Raw genomic sequence first — 22400 nt, 5'->3', positions numbered from 1 at the left:
TGTCTTTCATTCATATTGCTGGGCATAGAGTAAGAGTTCAAAAATATCTATAGAATAAAATAGGTTGGTAAGAAATGAGACAGGTTAAAATGGGATGGAATGAAATAAAATAACATTTATACAGATTTTTGGAGATGGTACTTTTTGAAGCAATAATGATAGCGGCATGGGTAGATATAATTATTGCTAATTTTTTATGACCCTGCACTTAGCTAAAATTTGACCTGCTTCACATCACATAATCCTCACAACACTCTAGTGTTCCACATTCTACAGGAAGGTGAAATGACTTGTTTCAGGTCACACAGTTACCATATTGCTGAATGGGGCTCCAGTCCAGATTTATCTATCCCCAAAGTCTGTTCTCATGATCACCTGGTTAAGGCAAAAGGTGGACATAGTAAAGGTTATAAACCAGGAGTGCCACCAGAAAGTGATCTCAAGGAAAAGAAGAAGTCTAACAGAAGTTAGTCTGAGCCACTGGCTCTCTCAGCCTTAAGGGGATGATAATGCCGATGATAATGGTGATCCCTCACCCCCCACCCCCACTAGCAACAATACCGGTTTTTGTTTGATTACAGAAGCAGCTGCCAGAACTCATGTATTACTCATGTTGGAATCACACTTTGCTGATGGCTTATGCACTTGAGAGTCACTCGGGGAATGGGGCTGTGTCCAGGCCTGTTAGGAGATTACTACAGGCCTCTGGATGTGGCTGAGCTTCTGCAGCTGTTGCACATTGCTGGCTCCAGCTCCACACCTCTTGGCAGATGATTTGTGTGAAAAGTGCTGACTCCAGGCATAAGATACACAGGCTGAAGGGGCCTGGAAAGCCAGGCATCACAGAGTAAACCCAGCTACCAGGGAGCTTGAATCTGAGGCCAGTGAGTACTTATAAGAGAAAGAAAGGAATTTACAAATGAATTACTTGGAGACTTCAGAACTTTACTCCTTTGAGTCCTTCTGTTGGTGGAGAATGGCTGATTCTGGGACAATTTGTGCAGTCAACCCTTACTCTCCCACAGCTATTCTAATAGCAAAAATGTATCCTCCATCATTCATAAGTGGTGATGGTTGGATGGATCCAACTAGTAACATAAACATTTCCTTAGTGTTTTCTTAGTTGCTCTAAATGGTTTACATGAATTAGCTTACTTAATCTCTTACCCCAAAAAACCCATGAGGTAAGTGTTATAATGATGCTATTTTATAGATGAAGCCAAGTAACTTGGACCACAGAATAAATCTAGCAGTGGTTATAGTGAACTGAATAGTTGGCTCCAACTCTCCAATCCTCCTTATATTTACACACTTGCTTTGGCTTTATCGTGGGTAGCATGTACTTCCAAGCCGTTGACTTTGGGCCTATGATTAGCAGTACACTCATTTTGAGCCTAGGCCTTTAGAGATCAAGACTAGATCAGTTGAACCTCGAATCACCTAAAGACAAGTTAGTAACAATTACTGGTTTAGCCACTGAGTTTTAGGACTAGTTTGTTACACAGCAATAGCTGACCAGTACACAGATAAAGGTGGATGCAAGCAAGGTGGTACATGGCACACACATTATGGTCTAGTACACATTGCCTTCCTCGCTCTACTTAGACTCAGTGAGGTGAATGAGCTTGGGCAAAGTGCTAAACTTTATAGGCTGGGTGCTGGTATCTGTAAATTGAACACTGGGATTAAATCAGCTTTTCTTAAGGAAGAGAACACGGTATTAATTAACTCATCTTTTTTAAGGTGACAAATAACTTTCCAAGTACCACATCCTATAATCTTTCAGGCCACCAATAGTTTATATAGTATACTTAGAGGAGTAGGAGATCAGAACATTTAATCTAGAATAATCCACTTATTAAAGCATTCTCTGCCAATCAGTGTACAATGCCTGGTCCTGAGAATATTAAAATGCCAAACATAGCTCATAACCTCCTGACGGAAACTGCAGAGTGAACATAATTTTATGTCTGTAAAATATAATATGTCCTCAGTGAGAGAGGCTAGCAGATCGGTGCTTGTATCCGATATCTCTTGAGTGCCAATGCAAATCCTCCCTATCCCAGTTCTTGCTCCAGCTGTTTCAGAAGGAGCCACTACTGAGCAGGTCTCCACCCTTCTGAACAGATGTAACCACAGAATAGCTCATTTAGAGTCCACAAGACTATCTCACTCCCCTCCCTGAAGTTTCCTCTGGCAGAACAACACAGGCCACCTGCAGTCACTCACCAGTTTCTTACATCTACATAACCCTTGAACAAAAGGGGAAGGAAGCAGTGGATTAATGCCTTTCCATTTTTCCCCCCTCAGGCGAATAGTCTGAGTCTCATTTCTCAGCAGGTCTGGAGCACCAGGCAGACAAAGCAGTGGCCAATGTGGTAACATATCCCAGTACAGTCCCATCCCCCTAGTCCCTCACTTTTGTTCCCTAGGATCACTTCTCAAATAATCTGCCTGCACAATCTCTTTGTATTAGGCCGTATTTTAGGTAAAACCCAGCCTAAGGCAAGGTCCTAACCCATGCAAGTAAGGTAAAAGAGACTTCTTAAAAGAAATGATACCTGAGATAATCCTTCAAGGAAGAACACATCAGTCAGGTGAAAAAGAGAATATAGAGGCCATTCTGGACAGAGGAAACTGCCCACACAAAGGCATGGAGGCTTCAAAGTGTATGTCTGGAAACTGCAAATGCCTGGCCTGACTGGAATACCCCTCCCACATAACCTGAGGCACTAAGTCTCTCATAAGAGCCTGGAAAGGAGGCACACTGGCTCCTTAAACCTTTCTGACCACAACCAACTACTATAGGTTCTTTGGTTCTGTTTTAGTTCTGAAGTGGTAGCGATAAATAGTATAGTCAGTTTTTATTTAGAAAATGCTTTCTAGGGCCTCCCCGGTGGCGCAGCGGTTGAGCGCTGGGTTGCGAAGCTGCCCGCAGCCTCTGCAGCACTGGTTCTATCCCCGGCTGCTCCCCGGCCACCAGAGGAGGGTCCCACATGGCGCGCAGACCTCTCCTGCCGCCCGCTGCTCCCCTCAGCAGTGTACTTCGGTCCTTCTGCCTGCTCTGCTCCCCGCTCTGGCTCTGGTGAATCCTCTCTGGTGAATCCTCGCGCTTCTGACTGTACCCAGTGCTTGTATGTATAAACAAACAAATAAATAAATAAATAAATCTTTTAAAAAAATAACATTAAAAAAGAAAATGCTTTCTAAATTCAAGAGGTTTTACACTCAAAGAGAAATTGAGACCAAGAGGAATTAAAGGAAAATGGTGACAAAGCTGCTGTCTCCCCCTTCTCACACACCCACATGCACTCACACACTCTGAAGGATGAGTCCAAAATCCAATAATGAGTCAGAACACAGCACAATTACACAATAAGTTGTCAACAGTGATAATAATTTTAACGATATTATCAGTAGTTTTAAGATAAATGAGATGAGAACGTACAGATGACAAATGATCCTATTATAGCCTCTTTTGAGCCAAAACCAGAGAAAAAAGGGGGGCTAGGACAGGTAGAGGAGGCCGATTGGTTGGGGGTGTCGAATTGGAGGCCGAATGGTGTCTGGCCACCTAGTTGAGGGCATGGTGTGTTATACACAGCTGCTGATGTGAAAACTGTACACACTGAAACCTATGCAGTGCTGTAAATTGTTACTTCAATAAAAAATAAAATTAAATAATTTTTTTTAATTCCGAAAAAAAGGTCAGAGAAAAGAGGAAATTAGAGGCTGCAGGAGAGAAGCAGCGAGCATATCTCACTAACTGATAAAACCACAGAATAGTCCAGATTTTTAGCAAAAGCAGAAGAATACACAGCTGTAAACTTTTCTCTCCTTGTCCCTGAAACAAGGCCAGATTTAGAGTGCCAATGTTGACTTGAACCAAGGAAACCAGAGAGCTCAGTATGGCATGGAATGCACTGCCTGGTATATACCTATATAAGAATCTCAGTATCATTTATCAGTAAATAATAAGAACATGTGAATTGTACTGAATGTTCATTATGTGCCAATACTGTACTAAGTACTTTTAGGTACTTTCTAAATCCCCCAAATCCACCTCAGTACTGTTATCAGCCTTGTTTTCCAGGAAACAGCCTAAGATGACCTTGAAACACTAGATGAAGATAGAACAGTGAAGTGTATGAAAAAGCCCGGGGTTTGGGCTGAGGTCAATCTCAGTTTATCCCTTGCTCCATCATTTCCTTCTGAGACCACTGGGTCACTCAGGACTATTCACTGTCAAAAGACAAAATCAAAACAAAACAGTACAACTAAATAAAGGTAACTGGCTCCCTTGGCTGGAAGGGGTAGAGATGATCCCTAAATAAAATCACTGGACCCAGGGTGCGAACAGTGCAGCATGCTTGTTGACTCTGTTCTCTATTATTGTCATTATTCCCTCCTACCAAACATCAGCTTCCTTCGAATGGCCAGAGAAGCTGGTAACCCCATTTATACAGTGCCCTCATGAAGGAGAAGATCTTGCTTATCAATTCCCAGAGGAAGAATTTAACTAGGCCCATGCTGGGTCATGCAAGCATCCTGGGTCACGCAAGCATCCTCCACCTGAAATAAATGCTACAGTCAGAGCAGCCCTATCAGAACCATGTAGAAGCAAAGCATGGAAGCTCTAGAAGAGCAGACTTGAGGCAATCCAAAATAATGAATATCTACTATATTTTGACCTCAGACAAGTCACTTAAACTTTGTGACCTCAGACAAGGCACTTAAACTTTGTGAACCTCATTTTTACCATCTACTAAAAAATGAATAGTAGCTGTTGTGCAAGGTTTTAGCAGATACTGAACACCATATAAAAACATCTGACACAGAGAGGCAGCTGATCTACGGTAGTCATTTTTATAATTCCTGGTACTATTATTGTTTTTGTGGTTGTTTTTGATACAGGGATCAGAATTTGAAGCCCATCCCAGATCCCCAGATGTCTAAAGCACTTGTGTCCCCAGGGCGGAGCCCCCTTTGGCTCTGCAGCCAGACGCCTTGCACAACCCGGGCCTATGTGCCAAGGTTAAGCTGGTTCACCATCTGACGGCCGCAGAGAAGCGAGTGCCTATCCAGGCCCAGCAATGTCAATACTGCCTTCCTGACTCCGCCTATTGTATCTGGAGGAAAGTGGCCGAGCATTGTCTTCCAGCACTCCCCCCAGGAAGCATGATATCACCCTCTAACAAAAGCGGGAAAGCTAACAGATCTGCTGAGATGGGTGTGACCCACACACACACCTCACTGGTCAAGTCCCTGGGCAAGAAGCTATGACAGGAGAGAGCAAATAACAGACACCCAGGATGCCCCTCAATTGGCTCCATTGACTCTGCATTTTCTCCCTCTCTTGTAACACCCATACCAAGTTAGACATGCAACCAGCAGGCAGTGGGAATGACCTCACTGTTATCAACAGATATATTAAAAGAGTCAGGATTCTGCCCATCTGGCAGATCCACATCCCACACTGCAGCCTTTAGGAAGGAAAATAGGATGGGACAAGAGGAGGCAGTGGGGGTGGGTCTAGAGGGAAGCAGGCATGGCTCAAGCTAAAAAACATTTTGTATGTGCGATGAGAGTTAAGGAATAGTCTGGCCAGACTGGTGGGAATTGAGTTATCAGCTCAAATTCCAGAAATAAGGGAGGCAACTTTAGACATTCCCTTTCCTGAAGACTGGGACTGATGCCAGTTGATCTTCCTACATCCCTTCTAATCCTGTTGCTAATGCTACCAGTGCAGCAGGCTCTCTGTATAACAACCCACCTGCAGCCTGGTGCCCTCACACCAGACCTAGAGACTGTCCCTTTGATGCCCCCATTGTACTGACCCCTTGTTAAAAACTCTCTCCTAGCCTAGCTACCACAATATCAATTCTCTTAATATCCTAGGAACGGAGTCTGATTGGGTGTGTTCTCGTACGTATCCCTTGGATGCATCGTCATAGAAATTTTGACTGTCTTCCTTCTCTTTTCGTGTCACTCAAATCTTGGTAAATAGCCATGTCCATGGCTTCACTTAACATAAACCAAAGATTCCATGCCTCAATCTTCTGCCCAACACACCCAGAGAGCCAAATTTTGCTAAATGCTCCCCTTTCCATGGAACCTTAAAATCAACATGTCTAATTAAGGATTTATGTCATCCCAGCCTATTTCTAATCTGTTCCTGTCGAGTTTCCAGTACACTGAATGGCACCACCACTATCCAAAACAGAACCTTGGAACAATGATTATCTCCCCACCCCCCAACCTTTCTCTCAACCACCTTTATGCAACTAATCACCAATCCCTGCAGTTTAACTTCTTCAATGTTCTCAATCCCCCTCTTCATCCAGGTCTTTGTCTTGATTGTTGGGAAGTCAAATTGGTCCCAGTTTATATTCTGTGCCATTTTAATCCATCCTCAACACTATTATCGGAAATACATACATGAAATATGATAGAACAAACAGCCTGCCAAATTTCAGCATTTGTAATGAGGTACAAACTAGTTTAAATGGCCTACAAGATCCTTCTTGGTCTGACCCCAACTGTAATTCTCTACCTCCACCCTGCATTCCAGTGTTACTCAGCTTCCTCACACTTAAACCCTATTATTTCATACCCTCTGTTCCCTCTAATGGGTGTTCTTTCTTCCCTTTGCCTTTGTATCATCTTAGTTTGGCTATGAGTAACTCATCAATACAACTGGCCATGAGATTTTTTGGCAATATTCACAACTATTTAGGAGTTTTTATAAAATGAGGAAAATCTAACCTATAAATGGTTTTCAAATGTTATTAATCCTAGTCACACTAAGTTTAACAACGAATGTATTATTTTTGATTACTTACAGTAAAAGTTTTTGTAGCTCTTGAAAAACTCAGATTATAACAAAATCCTTACTATGTCAAATGCCACAAATCTTAAAATTTATCTGCCTACGTTTCCTACTAAAATGTGAGTTTAGTGAGAGGGGAAAAAAATAACTCAATCTTTTTTTTTTTTTTTGCATTCTCGATGCCCATTACAGTACTTAGTACAAAGTAAGTTTTCAGTATGTTTACATTAACTAAAATGTTGGTTGAATAAATGAATGAATGATAGGCAGGCAGGCAATAACTAAATAAGTATCTATTGAACAAAAATTGCATATATTTTGAGTAATATTCAACAATCTTACAATGCCTAATATTAAGTAAAGGCCCATTTAAACCCACTTTCATGAGTATATTCCTTTCCACCATCTATGGGAGGAGAGGATATTCTTTTTAACTTATTTACATCAAATATTTAAACACAAGCCAAACTTTTGAGACATTTATGATCACCATTTACAATGTATATGCAACTGATTTGTTATTGTTTTTATTATTTCAATGTGGCTAAAACCTCTGTACCCTATTCATCCTTTCCAATCTGCTGTGACAAATCAACAGTTGTTTACTATGACATTTCAAGTTGTATGCAATAAAGATCGCTGAACATTACATAAATGCATGAGAGAGGATAAAAAAGAAACATCTGTGTTTGAAGATGGTAGATGCTCATTGAGCTAAATCTATGGGCTCAAAGTTCAAAGACACAGCCTGTGTGGTGAGCAGACCCAGAAACAGAGGCAGAACATCATGAAGAAGAGCTGGCCTACACGAGTTGGTGGAACAGCATTTGTGGAGTGGAGCTGGAGAATGTCATTTCCAAATGGATGGGATATCATGAACAAGAGTCAACAGAAGGGCTTCCCAGGTGGCCTAGGAGTTAAGTCTCAGCACTATCACTGCTAAGGCCTGAGTTTGATCCCCCACCAGGGAGCAACCCACATGGCACAGCAGATCTCACTGTCTTACCTGCTGCTCCCCTGAGCAGTGTATTTCAGTAGATCTGCCTGTTCTGTTCCCCACTCTGTCTCTGGTGAATCCTCTAGCTCCCCACACCTCTGGCCTGTATCCCAGCTCTTGTATGCATAAATACATAAAAATCTTTAAAAAGAAAAAGTCAAAAGGAAAGGATGCATAGACTGGGGAGATGGTCTGACTGAGTGGAGAAGCCATGAGCAGTTCAGGGGAGCCACTGTATAATCGTGCCTGTGTTCTACCTTGTGAAGTCAGCAGTGACCAGCACAGAATTTGGAGAACTGAATGAAGTTGAGGTTGTTTTCAAAGGAAAGCACTTCTACAGTAACTAACTCACTTTCCAAAATACTTACACAGAAAATATTACACAGCCTAGAACTAGAGCAGTGATCCTCACAGCAATACTTCTTTTCTGATTATATAGCTTCATTTATTAAGAGAGTTCTCAGTGACTAAGTACTTTACATGCATTATCACACTTGATACTTGTAACAACTCTGAGAAATAAGTATTCTCATCCACAAGAGATCAGAAAACTGCAGCTTAGAGATATCAAATAACTTGCCAAAACTATCCATTTGAGCTTAACCCTCAGTCTGTGACTGCACAGTCCATAGTCTTTACTCCCCCTGCATTCTCGATTATCTCCAGGGCTGTTCCATAGAGCTGTGGTGTCCACAGGAGTCATCAAAGCACAAGTGCATGTGCTTTTTCCCATAAGCATAGCTGATTAACTTGTGACCCACATATTTGCATACATATTCAGGAAACACTCTGTTTAGTTTAACTGGACAAAGATATTCGTGGCCTTTCCGAATGCTTGTGCTCCTGCTAACAGATCAGTTAGGAGCCACAGAGAGTGAAATGAAAAGGACTTGAAAGGTAGTAACCATCACACATTCTCCTTTCACATCCCTAATAGACCATCATCCAACCTATTACTCATCTCACTCATGCCTGAACATTCTCTGTGTGGGAGTTCAATCTTTGTGTGAATGGTAATCAATTTTTACATGATTTCCTGCAGGGAAGTCAAACTGTCTTCTATGAAACACCCTCCATGCCTAGATCCAAGATTTAGCAAAATACAATGTCAATCTATAAATTCATGTGGAAACTCTCAAAAATAGTGGTTGTGCTTCATTTCTTTTCTATTCACTAAATACTCCCATGAGACAAAGCTTCTAAAGCACTTACTTTCCTGCTTACCTAGTATTCTTGCTGTCAAATTCCTTTGTATTTAGTGTTTAATTGATATCCTCTGAGTATTACAGTGAGATTATTAGCATTTTTAAGTTGAACATTTCATTTCTAATACTGCAAGATATTAAAGAATTAGGCATAGCAAGACAGCAGCCATTTTAAGAAAAACAGGCATTTTAAAGGGCACAGCTATGCCCCTAGTTTTGTTTCAAGGCAAAAACCACCAGACTAGGGTAAAAACCACAAGACAAGGGTAAATGAAACTTAACTAGTGCCAAGGAGAGATACCCAATCAGGCCGGGGTCCCTCTCTTAACCTGATGAGACTGCTGTGTTGTCAGTACACCAGGCAGAGTTGGGCCCTAGCTTAAGCTAGCAATAAAGCCTTTTTGCTTTTGCATCTCTGGCTCTGTGTGGTCTTTGGGAACCCCGGATGGAGTTGAGGCGCCAACTCTTAACAATACTAACTCTTACAGCAATGCATTTTTAGCAAGTAAAGCTTGTGTTGGCTACTAGGAATTTTGTATATCACCAAAACTTGGGTGCCAGTCATAAGAACTTTCAGCAAACCCGGTCTCTCCCAGATTGACTATTCTTAATTTATTTAACCCAATCACATAAGATTTATCTATTTCGAAATGGTCTATTTTCAGTTTGTTCTACCTTTCCAACCTACTTAAATCTTGATTCTGTGCACTAACCAGTAAGCCATGTCCATAATCACATAATATGCTTCCAGGGGGTATTGTGTATTTGACATTAAACAAACTGAGGTTAGAAAAATTCCAGACTCACACATCTAACCACACCCCCTCCCCCAAGAGGACACAACATAAGTCTTCTGACATGGTCTCAAGAGTTTCTCCCTCCTGAAGGAATGTCTTAGAAGAACTCTTGCAGGAAGCTCTGCCAGGGTAGGGCTGTGTAGGGTAAATGGTTTTCAGACTTTTCTGCCCTCCCACCACTAGGATTGCCCTGCCTGATGGGGCACCCTCAGTTGTTACATTGTTGCAAGCTGTGTTGTTTACTTCTGTGGGCCATGGCAGCAGTAGTAGTGAGGTAGTCACCAAGAGAAGCAGAAGCAGAAGAGAGGCAGGAGAGAGAAGAGCAGAAAGAACACCAGAGAAGCCCAGAGTGAAGACTTGCCAGGGGCTTGGAAGTCTCCTGGGCCCCTGCTCTCCTGCCTGCTGTGTACCTAGTTGCTGCACTACATGTAAAAAGCTCAATAAAAGCCTGAGAAAGCCACTGAGGGTTCCAGGACTCTCCTTTACCCATCTAGTCTGCTCGAATCATAGGAAACCTGCATTGTGCCTTCCTGCCACTACAGGCTGAAAGGGAAATGCTGAAATCTCACACAGACAATGCTTACAAGGGAACATCTGTGAAGAAAGCAAAATCCTTTCCTCCAAGAATAATTCCCATGTGTGTCTATGATCTAGATCACTACCCTTGATTACTCAGCCTGGATACTTGCCTCCAAGATAGACCAAATGAAAATGTTGTCTCTGCTACCACCTCCCTAACCTAATGATCAAATTTCCTCTGCTACTCCAGACAAGATGTCCTTGATCTTTGGATCCAGTTACTGAAAATGTCAAATAAGAAAGGAAAGAACGTATGAAGACATAAGACTGGAGACTTTCCATCAGGTTGTGATCATTGTTGATCACATAGGACAAACTATGATAAAGAGTGCTTTCTAAATAAGGGACCAGGAAAAAGACTAATTAATACAAAGTAAAAATCAAAATCAACAAGCAACTATACCAGAGACACGCTGGGGAAGCGGAAGGATTAGGGTCAAAATAAGGGGGTTGCTATTGTTTGGGGACTATAACCAAAATGAAAATGCATACATTGTGCAAAAATGAAAAATGATGTAAGACATATAAAATACAATATTAAAAAAGATTATACTATTTAAAAAAAGAGTGCTTTCATTTCTCTCTATACAACTCTTTATATAAAGCAACCTGGCTTAGAGAGGATGGGGGAGAGAGAAAAAACAAGTATGTTTATTAGAACTTGTTTGCAAGATTAAATTGGCTATGATTCTTAATTGGGAAGGGACTGTATCAGAATCAGGAAGATTTGCGGAAGGTGTCTGAAAACTTCACATCTCCTCCAATCCTCACATGGTCCAGTATCTACCACACAGAACCAAAGCAAATGTGGCATACTTGCAAGTTTTGTTTGTTCAAAAAATAAATAAATAAAAGAGGAGAAAGAAAAGTAATCAATTCAACTAGCAAGATACCCAGAACCCTAAGTCCCTTGCTCCATTATTGTAGTCCACCAGTGGGGCTGAAGAATGGGCTTCTATAGATTAGACATGATCACACTGTATTCTAGCTGTTGCAATCGGCAATTCTTGGATATTTGTATTCATGGAAGCTTAAGCTGACAATGTAAATGAGGATTCAACACAGTGAATCCTCACTAGCGTCCAACCAACCTCACTAGCATCGCCCTTCATTACCAACAAGAACAGGACTCCTCCGTATCTTTGAGCCTCTCTCTGATGAAGTCAGTACTGTATTCTCAGGGAATTAAGGTGTAGACATGGAACAATCATTTGGCCATGTGACTTTCCCGTTTGATTTTATGGTAGCCCTTTTAAGCCTATATTGTAAAGTGCCATAACATATTGTAGTTACTTTGAGGAAAAAAGTAAAAGTGTGTGCATATATGTGGATGTGTGTTTAACCTCAACAGTATCTGAGAGCAATTGTAGATAGATCCTGGGCTTTGCATTACAAGTCCTAGTGTGGAATGAGCTCCAGATTTAATGTCACTGATAAATAGCTCATGCAGGAAAATAAAGGAACCAAAACTGAAATTATAATAATCATTTGCTTTAAAGGTACGTATTATTGAAGAAAACTATATTCTTTCCACAGTAACAAACTATTTCTATACATTATATTAAAACCACCTCAGATAACACTTTCATTTACAGCAAATGTATTACACATTCTTTGTCTTAAAAATATTAAATTCTCAATCCATGTGGTTACTGAAAGCAAACTGAAGACATAAAATTATGTCATAAGCAATTTTGTTATTTTACTGGATTAATTCATTGAATATTTAATAATAGAATATTTTAAACAGAAGGATATAAAAATAACAGAGCAAATACTTGTGTATATTTGGATCAAAGTATATTAATATAGTCTGCATGGTTAAGTCTCATAAATTTCCCCAGATCCACTTCCAATATCAATTCTATTTTCATTCCTGTAACTAGAATGCTTTCGAACTAAAGAGAAGAGATTAGTGGCAATTATAAAGTAGTTGGGATTTGCACTTCAGGTTTTGGTCGCACTTTTAACCAGAGTTCCATAAAGTGAGTTACTGAGGCATGCCACACTATCTAGAGAAGGTCACCACAAACAACTCTAAATCTAAAAGCAATCAGACCCACCATTGCTTATCTCCAACACAGGTTTCAATACTCTCCTCTGCCCAGTCATCTTGGTAAATGCCTTAATTTGGTAAAATGCTTTAATTTCATTGGGTCAATAAAGACTTTATGGACTGTATGCCAAATATTTTTAGAAATATAATGTATGTAACAATAATCCCCCTGAATCCAACTATAAGAAATAACAAAAAGCCTAGCATTTGACTGCAGTGATTAAAATAGAATGCAAATACTGAATCATTATAGATAAGCACTTGTTTATTTTTCGTATTTTAAAGTGAAGCTCTGTACATTGCTTTAAGAGGGTCCCCATAATTCTCAACATGAATTTTATTGTTAAAAATTACTGAAGATTTTCCTTAAAGCAGATAAAAATGGGTTTCTTTTTTTCTTTTTTAATTAAGGAAACACTCCTAAATGAGAAAAACTAAAATAATCCACCCTACTAAGCGAGTCACTTCAAATAAAGTGACCTAATCAGTCCTCACAATCTGTGGTAGAGGCAACTGTCCAGAAATGAAACTAGAAAAATCAGTTCATGCCACTGGGACTTTGCATTTCAATCCATGCATGCGTTAAATGGAGAGTCAGAGAAACAGTGCCTACAGCACTGCTGCCCCTTGTTACCCAGTATGAAGAGTTGGTGAGGGAACCCAAAAGTCATTAACTCTACTTCAAAAAATACTAAATCAAAAAAAATAAGTCAAACCTTACCAGCCAGGAGCAAGCTGACTCCATAGAGAACTAAGCCGGCTAAAGGGTCCATGCTTCCCCAAATCTCTCCATCCAGTTTCTGCAGATGTGCATGAGGTTCCAAGGATCCTTTCAGACACCCAGCGGTTTGTGACTTTCCGTTGGCATGTTCTCCTAGGTCTTGTTTACAAGTCAGGGGCAAGAAGCAACAGCACAGAAGCAAGCTCTAACAGTCTCATTTCTGTCTGAGCACAGGGAGTTTTAAGTTCCTTTTTCCTGTTTCCTTTGTAGATTAGGATGGGAAAGGCTGTATCTTAAAGGCATTTGGTATCAGCAAGACTGGGGGCACCGGCAAGTCTTATTCATCTTGCAATTCATCAAAACACTTATCTCTTGCCGTTGCTTCTGCTGCTGCTTTTGCTGCTGTTGTAGAGGTAGAAGAATTTTTGTTGAAGTGTGGGTCCTGGTCAGCATTTTCAGAAACAATAGGGGTATCCTCTCATAGGCGGGAAACTGAGAATAACAAGCTCTCCACCTATGTATGGTATGTGATGATGACCAGTCCTTCTCAGAGCGCAAACAGCTCTCCCGGGACCACTTGGGAGCCCTGACAAAAGGGGGTTTGAGGCCGGGGGGCGGGGGAGCAGTTTTTGCTTTTGTTTTCTCATTTTAAGGCACATGGTTTGAATTGGAAAAGTTTTTCATGATGAGAAAACACAACGCGAGAGGCAATTAAAGTTGGAGTGATTATCAGGGAGGTCTGTGCTCAATGTAGCCATGGACACCAGAGTCCAAAATTGTTAGCCTGTTTTTTTGTGGGTTTTTTTTTTTAAACACAGATGGCTTTATTTGTTGGTGGAGAGCCCAAAGGTATCTGTGCTATTGGCTATAGCTTTCATTTTAATTAACAATTCACCTGAAGATAATCTAATTTCTTAAAAAACTTGCCATAGAAGAATTTTAGTAATGAGAGGGATTCATGGCTATGAGCCAAAAGTGTTACAGAAGTAAATTTTATCCAAAAATTTAAAAGTAACCTGGTTAAAATCCAAACATAAGTAATTAGACTGTGATAAAAATATTATTCCTAAGAGCAGAGAGAGTACACAGGCCAAAAGGAAAGTAGTCATTAAAGTAACTATAGCTAAGTGATATTAGTGACCCTAAATTTATCCAGATAATTTCTCCATAATACAAATTATGACTTTAAAATCGAGTAATCCATCACCCTGCCTTTGTGCCTGAGGAAACAATTATCTGCTCTCCTTTTTCCCCCGCTTACCACAGAAAAAGGTAAACGTTGTTAGTCTTACCTAATTTCTGTCCCAGGTTTTATCACATCAGCAATGATCTTGAAAGCAAACTGATGTCTCCAATTTGCAGGGGTAGAAAGGCTTTGGCACACCTGGGTTGCAATACCGACTCAGTCTTAAGTGTGGTCTAAGACAAGTCACTTAATCTCTTTGATTCTCAGTTTTAACAGTTCTAAAATGGCAGTATCTCCATGAGGTCTTTAAGAGGATTAAAGGAGTTTTAAAATGATATAAACACATCTGGCACTGTGCCTATTCCACAGAAGGCTCCTCTTAAGTGTTAATACTCATTTTGTTAATACTCATTTCCATTCTGTCCCAGAGTTCAGTTTTAATAGCTTATGCCAGAAAGTTATTCTCAATTCCTGAGAGATGGCTTTCAGTTTGTCATTATAAAGAACCAGTCCAGGAGTTGGAGGTTGTGGCTTCTAGTCCCAGCTTTGCCATGATCTGCCTGTGAGGCCTTGGCCAAGTCATTTCCCATCTCTAGGCCTCAGTTTCCTCAAAGGTAAAATAAGGGATTCAGACTGGATATGACTCAGTTCCTTTCTAATTGTAAAATCTCATGTCTAAGCCACTAAATTGTCCAACTCTGAGCATCCCTAAATTGATCCCCAGGTCCTTTCATCTGGGCATTTCCAAGATGCTAGTTTTATATTTCTGTCTCTAAGAAAACCTGGGAGGGTCACAAATGTACTCTATTTTAAGAATGTGGTGGTTGATACTTTGTGAGGTCCACCAACTCCAGACCATATGGAGCAGCAATGGAGGGTTTGGGGAATAAACAAGCTCCAGAGCACCTGCCTCCCTAAGCACAAGCTTCCTCTGTTTGTGCTTTATGGCCACACAAGGAAGTCGTCATTGCTCACACTCCCTTCAGGTGGTTAGTTTTTATGGGCTGAAGGTGCAACCCTACTTCCTTTTCTGGGCTGCCTCTCTCTGTTATCCAGAAAAGCTACCCAGTTTTCTCTTATCCCTGTTATCCAGAAATATCTATGCTTACCCAAAATTCTTAGCAAGTTCATTCTCCTGCCATTATCCAGAATAAGTGGTTCAGTTTCTTCCTTTTCTCTGTAATTCATTTTTTTTTAAAAATTATTTATTTATATAAGCACTGGGTACAGTCACAAGCACAGGAGGGTGAGAGAATTCACCAGAGCCAGAGTGGAGAGCAGAACAGGCAGACTGATGAAGTACACTGCTGAGGGGAGCAGTGGGTGGCAGGAGAGGTCTGCGCGCCATGTGGGACCCTCACTGGGTGGCTGGGGATCGAACCAGCGCAGCAGAGGTTGTGGGCAGCTTCGGAGCCCAGCGCTCAACCGCTGTGCCATAGTATAACTTATTTGTCTAGCTTCCAAAAGAGTTATGTAGTTTAATATTACTTTCCAGGAACCAGAATGATTATCCCATTTAATCCTTTTTACTGTTAACCTATTTGTGATATTCTCTGAATATTCTTTGACTCCATTTGATAAATATTGCTTGATTTTCTAAGCCTGTGATTGCAGTTAGTCAAAGGCCAACCAACTTTTCTGAGGTGTTTGAATAGCTGATATGTAAATTCCAGGTTGAAAGTGAAGATAACTTGGGGCCTCCCTGGTGGCGCAAGGGGTTAAGACGCAACCTATGAAGCTGTCCACAGCCTCTGAAGCACGAGTTAGATCCCCAGCCAGGGAGCTACCCACATGGCAAGCAAACCTCTCCTGACTCGCCCGCTCAACAATGTATTTCAGTCAATCCACCTGTCCTGTTCCCCATTCTGTCTCTGGTGAATCCTCTCAACCCCCACACCTCTGGCCTATACTCCAGCTCTTGTATGCATAAATAAATAAATCTTAAAAAAAAAAAGTGAAGATAACTTATGAACACTACCACCCAGACATTAAGTCTACTCCAGCTTTCTGCCCTATGGAGAACCAACCAAGAAATAGTACAGGCTTCCCCAAGCACCGAGGAGCCAATAGGTCAACAGAGCTGATTGGCAACGGGTTGAAAAGTTGCAAAACTGGATGGCATGCCAGGATTTCCAAGGGAAGGGAGAGGCTACTTCCATGTCTGGACAGGACTCTCCCCAATACATATCCCCAATAACATATTAAGGAAATACCACATACATGGCCACAGCCCCTCTCTAGAAAGCTGGTGATGTCCATCCTCAGGACATTTCCATTCCCTGAAGAGCCGTGTCGGTAGCCATCTATCAGTAGACAAGCTTTCTATTGGTTTCAGCTGCTCCAACCACTGGACAGGTTGAAATGCTGTTTGCATCCTTGCCTTGCTAACTCCTGGTTGTCTATCTAGGTCTCTGACTCTGAAAAGCTCTTCCCTGACCATGCCATCCAAATTAGGTCTCCCATTATTTTCTCCCAACAGCTCATCCTTTTATTTCATACCAATTGCAATTGATCATCATATATCTATGTCTATCTTTTTACTGTCTCTTCCCTGCCCCATAACCATGTAACTGGAAGTTTTATGCAGCAGGGATCATATCTAGTATATTCACCATTAAATTTCCAGACCTGAGCAGTGGTCTGGCACATACATTTTAAATAAACACTAAACATATCCTTTGGCCCAGAAAATCCACTTCTATGATACTCTCCAAGCCAAAATCACAGATGTGTCCCTAAATTTATAAATAAGAGCATTTATGTATAATAGAAGCCTTGTTGACAGTAATCAGATTTTTGGATTGGCAACAGTTTAAGTCATCAAAATGGATTATGTTATGGAAATCATGGTACACAATGAAATAACAGACAAATGTCAAAATGCTGTGGTGGAAGCATATTGACAATGAAACATGTAAAAATATTTGTGGCATACTGTTTGGAAAATAAAAAGTTTGAACAGCATGAAATTTACACACATACACACTCTACATATATGTGACAAATATATACCAGAAGCTATTATTTCTGGGTTGTTGGTAATTCTTATTTTCTTCTTTATAATTTTGTATAATTTCAACATGTAAGTAAACAAGCATATATGTAGAAATGAAGAAGATTGGGGGAAGTCCTGAGAGAGCTGACCCAGGGCAGCAGGAGGTACCCTAAAACACCCATTTTCAGGCTGTGATGGAAGATCATAGGCGCTTTGGTAGTGGTGGGTGTGATGTGGTAACATACATGAGAGGTGTGAACTTATACCTCTAAAATATATAAAGTGTTGTAAACCAGTTACCCCAATAAAAATAATTTAAAAAAGCACTCATTGACAAATAAGAATTTGAGTAATCTCTGGCCTCCAGGGGGTGAACAAATGGAGTGGGGTGTGGGCTTCCTATAGCTTAGCCAGGCATTCAGCGTTTTGCAGGTTATGGGCACTGAACCTCTAGAGCCATCACATCTGCCTTCTTAAGAAATTCATGAACTTTTTCCATGGCCAGCAGAAAAGGAAGGGTCATCAACAATTAAGTGTTGGCCTTCAGCCAGGATACCACAGTTAAAGAGGCAACACCCACTCTGGTCTGGAGCAAGCTCAAGGCTGTGGAAAATACCTGACCCTCTCCAAACCTCATTTACGCTAAACCTTTATTTTTTTTTTTAAGCATCTAAATGGGCCAGCTATGTGCTTGTCACCGTAAGAAGAGAGACAGTTATGGATGAGGCCTCTGCTTTTGTAGCTCAGAATTACACAGTCCCAGCAATGGAGACCGTGCATCAAAACAGGAAGTTAAATGACAAAATCAGGCATTGTGTGTTAAATGACAAAGGGTGGTACTCATAGTAAAATTTTAGTAGCTTTTGCTTGGGTACCCTGTCAGCCATGAGACACCAATTTCATGCATTTTTTTCCCCTTCTGCTATTTCCTTGGCATGTATGACGCCTTTCCAGTTAGACGGCACACCCCTTAAGGAAGGGGCTGTGCACTTTATTTCAGGTGATCCTGTGCTGTTATCTCAAGGGCTAAGGAAAGGGTAATAACTAGACTATCCTACAACAACCTTGAGACCAATTTGTCTCAGACACAGAGGGTATTGCCATGATCCCCTCAAAAACGAACCAAACAAAAACTTCAAACAAGAAAAAAAATAAACACTCATTCATCTTTCAAAATACAACTCAGATGTCACTTCACCTGTGAAAACTTATTTCAATAGTAGCACCAGCACCTAGTAAGCCACCCCAAAGTTAACGGCTTAATATAATGAATATTTACATAGCTCATGATTCTGGGTCAGTAGTTCAGCTCACCGTACAGTGCTGAGCTTAGCAGGCCTATCTCACCTGCCTCACGTGTCTGCAGTCAAATGCCAATCATTACATAGGTCGGCTTCAGGGGCTGTGTGGCCACAGGATTGAAAGAGCTACACCTTTTGTCCTCTAGCAAGCCAGCTTGGCTAACATGGCAGGCTCAGAAATTCAACAAAGTGAAAATAAGCAAGTTCTCTTAAAGCTTTAAGCTGATTAAACACGGAGCCTACTAGACTGGCATGGCCTCTTAATGCAGCAGCAGCATACCTAAGGAAATCTACATCTGCAAGTGCAAAGATTTTAAAAGTAAAACGCTAAGGCCAACCAATCACAAACTGCCAACTAGATTAGGCCTAGCCAATGACTTTCTACACTTCGCTTCCAGCTTTTCCTTGTAAACGTCTCCCCTCCCCAAGCCCCCAGAGGAATGTTCCACTTCCAGTGTGGCACTGCTGCCCAATTTGAATTAATTTCTGCTCAAATAAAGTCTTACAATTTTTTAATAAGCCTCAGTTTACCTTTTAATAAGGCCTTGGAACATCACTACTTCTGCCAACTTCTAGTCACGAAATCAGGCCATATGGCTAAGGCTAAGACTAGGGAAAAAATAAAGGTCACCTTTTGAGAAGGAAGTTACCATTAATTCAAAGGTCAAGGATTTTTAGAATGAAGATTTTGGATCATTATTTTAAAATCAAGTTTGCTGATTTTATAGACAATAAATTTTCACTCTACTCCCTTTTAAAAATGTATTTTGGTAGAGAAATGACCTCAAATAGCTTCTAAGTGGGAATTTCTTCAGCTGAGCATTGTGTAGAAGATGGAGCAATAACTTCCCCTTAGAAGACAGACCACCTTAGAAGTTGCTCCTCTTTAATTATAAGTTTAGTAACTTCAAACTGTTGCGCCAAAGAGAAAGCTGTTGTTCTCTCTCACTGAGTCTCTACGTACAAGCATATGATCCTTAATAGACAAAGCAATATTTTCCCAGTTTTCTATCTTATGGCCTCGTTTGGATTTTTTTGAGTTTCTTAAGTGTTTGCACTCTTACCTTGAATTCTCTTCCGTCACAGTCTGCAGTTCTGCTGGACTGAGACTCTTCTCAGGGGTGCTGCTTACTCCAGCGTTTGTGGCATGTTCTTCTGTCTCCCATTTTTAATTTTTATGGATTGTAATCGGGGTAGACTTTCAGATTGTTCAGCCTGTTGAAGTAATTGGAAAACTGGTCCTTGCGAGGGGTAATGGATTAAAAGAAAAACAAGGGCTGTAAGGCACCAAAGGAGTCCCTTCAGGAATTCAAGCTTCCTACGGTGCTGGGGTACCAGAGTTGTGAGGTGGGATCCACAGTGGCGCCTCCCTCTAGACCAGTCCTCAGTCTTAAGAGTCTGTAGGATAAACGAAGATGGTCAGGTTTTTGTGTTGCCAGCCTCTAGGGCTATCACCTGTGGCCCTGAATGCAGAAGGCGCTTGGGAGCATGGGCCTGGGGCATGCATGCCTGATGGCTGACACCTGGAACATGGTATGGGCGTGGGACCTAAGCCTGAGGCTGAGGCTATGGGGGTGGTGTCACATACAAGGTACAGTGGAATGGCTGCAAGAAGAAGAGACCATGGGAGTACGCCAGAGAAACCCCCAAGGAAAGTGTAAATAAAGATTCGCAGGGGTTCAAGTTGCTGTCTCCCTGCTGGCTTGTTTTCCCTGCATATTAAAAACCTGTGGGGATGATACCAAAGGGCTCCAAGTTGCTCTTTCAAGCTGCCTGAAGCTAGGCGGCCTGGGATGTTTGCAAAACACGTTTCTCATAGTCTCCTGTCCACTTCTGCTCTAGAGTAATTTTGGGCACTAGATGCAGCATTGGGCATGGTTTGTAGTTGATATGGAGTCACAGGCCTGGAGTTTTCTTGTCCAGCAAGGAACCTTATCCTGGGGCGTTTCTGCTTATTTTTAACAGGTGCTTGAATTCTAGTTTATTCCATCTTCCTTTGTTATTTTGTTTTAGCCCTGGGGTTGGGAGTGGCAGGTGTTTTGACTATCTCAGCTGAATGGTGAGTAGCAACCTCTGTGAGGAGACATAGGTAACCCAACCTGTTCCCCCCAAACCCCTCCACCTCATTCAGGCTCCAGCTGTTCTGTATTGAGCCTGAGTTTCAAGTCAGTAATTTCCACTCTGCACCCTCACCCCTGCAACTTTTCAACATTGCACCCTCCATCCTAGGTGCCAACTCTGCCTGCCCCCTTATCCAGTGCATTTCAGGGTCTCTGGAGTCCCCAGTATTGGCGCCGGTCCCTGAGTCAACAAATGAAGGGGCTGATGTTTTCAGGGCACTTTGCAATATTGTTTTATCATTATGAGTAGTGGACCCCTCCTCCAATGAAGATATAAAAATATACTGGAAGGAGTTGTGTAGCAGGAAAATTTGTTGTGTTGTGTTGTAGATTGTTTTACACAAGGATTATCAAACATTAAAGAGGAAAGTGTGTTGAGAAACAGGACAATTCCATGGTCTCAGTGTTTCTCAAACATTTGCTAATAATCAGAATTTTTCACAGTAATAAGTGATAGGCACTCTGAACAGTTCACCAACATTTATGTCTGGAAACTAATCCAGATGTATTACCTATTTCCAGCAATGCTAAAAAAACCTGAAAATAAATAATAGTGGTATAAACATAACTTAAAACTTGTCACTTAAATATACATTTCAATAGTGCTAACTATATTCACATTGTTTTGCAGAAGCTCTCTAGAAACCTGAAATTCTATATTGATGCAAAACAACTCCCCATTCACCCTTTGCCCCAACTTCTGACAATTCTGCTTCTACTGAGCTTAACTACTTTAGACATTTTGTGTAAGTAGAATCATACAGTATTTGCCCTTTTGTGATCGGCTAGTTTCACTTAGCAAAATGTCCTCAAGTTTCATACAAATTACAGTACCAGGATTTCATTCTTTTGAAAGTTGACGAGCATTCCATTGGATGCACATACCACATTTCCTTTTTCCATTCATCATTTGATGGGCACTTGGGTTACTTCTGTCTCTTGGCTAATGTGAATAACAACCCAATTTACATGTGTACGCAAATATCAGTTCTTTCGGATATTACATATCCAGAAGTGGAGTTGCTGGATAATACGATAATTCTATTTCCAAATTTTTGAGACACCCCACACTGTTTTATAACAACCCCACAATTTTACATTCTTACAAAAAAGGCATATAGGTTTCAATTTCTCTACATCCTCACCCACACTTATTTTCTGGTGGTTTTTTTTTTAAAATAGTAGTTATCCTAATGGGTGTGATGTGAAAATTAAGTGTATTGCCCTATGAATTTTTGACAAATGCATGCCTTCATATAATTACTATTCTAATTATGCCAATTTCCATCACGTCAAAAATTCCCTGTGGCCTCACTGCAGTAAATCCCCTCCCCTAATCTACAACCCTAGGCAATCACTTACATGTTTTCTATCCCTATTGTTTTGACATTTCCAGAGTCTGATATAAAGACATTATAAATGTATAGTTTTTTTTCTATTTGGCTTCTTTCATTTAGCATAATTCATTTGACAAATTCATGTACTAGCATGTATGAATAGTTTGCGCCTTCTTATGCCTATTACTATGCCATTGTACGGACATTCCACAGTTTATTCATTATTTGGAATGTTTCCAGCATGAAAAAATACTCAACATTATTAGTTCTTAGGAAA

General features: G+C 40.9%; 1 protein-coding gene across 2 annotated transcripts in view; it reads right to left on the bottom strand.

The window, feature by feature from the left end:
• TEK (TEK receptor tyrosine kinase) overlaps positions 1-20041 on the bottom strand; it is a 105946-nt gene extending 85905 nt beyond the window's left edge. The window contains exon 1 of one of the 2 annotated variants that reach the window (XM_054689624.1): positions 19731-20041. Coding sequence is in view for 1 of the 2 variants with exons in the window: in XM_054689625.1 (XP_054545600.1) it covers positions 13185-13236 (52 nt within the window). In the remaining variant the exon portion in view is untranslated. Of the gene's footprint in view, positions 1-13184; positions 13275-19730 lie in introns of those variants that run through there. The other variant, XM_054689625.1, reaches the window with a different exon arrangement.
• Between the last annotated feature and the right edge of the window lie 2359 nt (positions 20042-22400).

The sequence above is a fragment of the Talpa occidentalis genome, unplaced genomic scaffold, assembly GCF_014898055.3.
Source record: "Talpa occidentalis isolate TD23 unplaced genomic scaffold, MPIMG_talOcc4v2.1 talOcc4.7, whole genome shotgun sequence".
NCBI lineage: Eukaryota > Metazoa > Chordata > Mammalia > Eulipotyphla > Talpidae > Talpa > Talpa occidentalis.
Note: the sequence above shows the minus strand (reverse complement) of the source record. Positions and strands in the feature narration are given on the sequence as shown.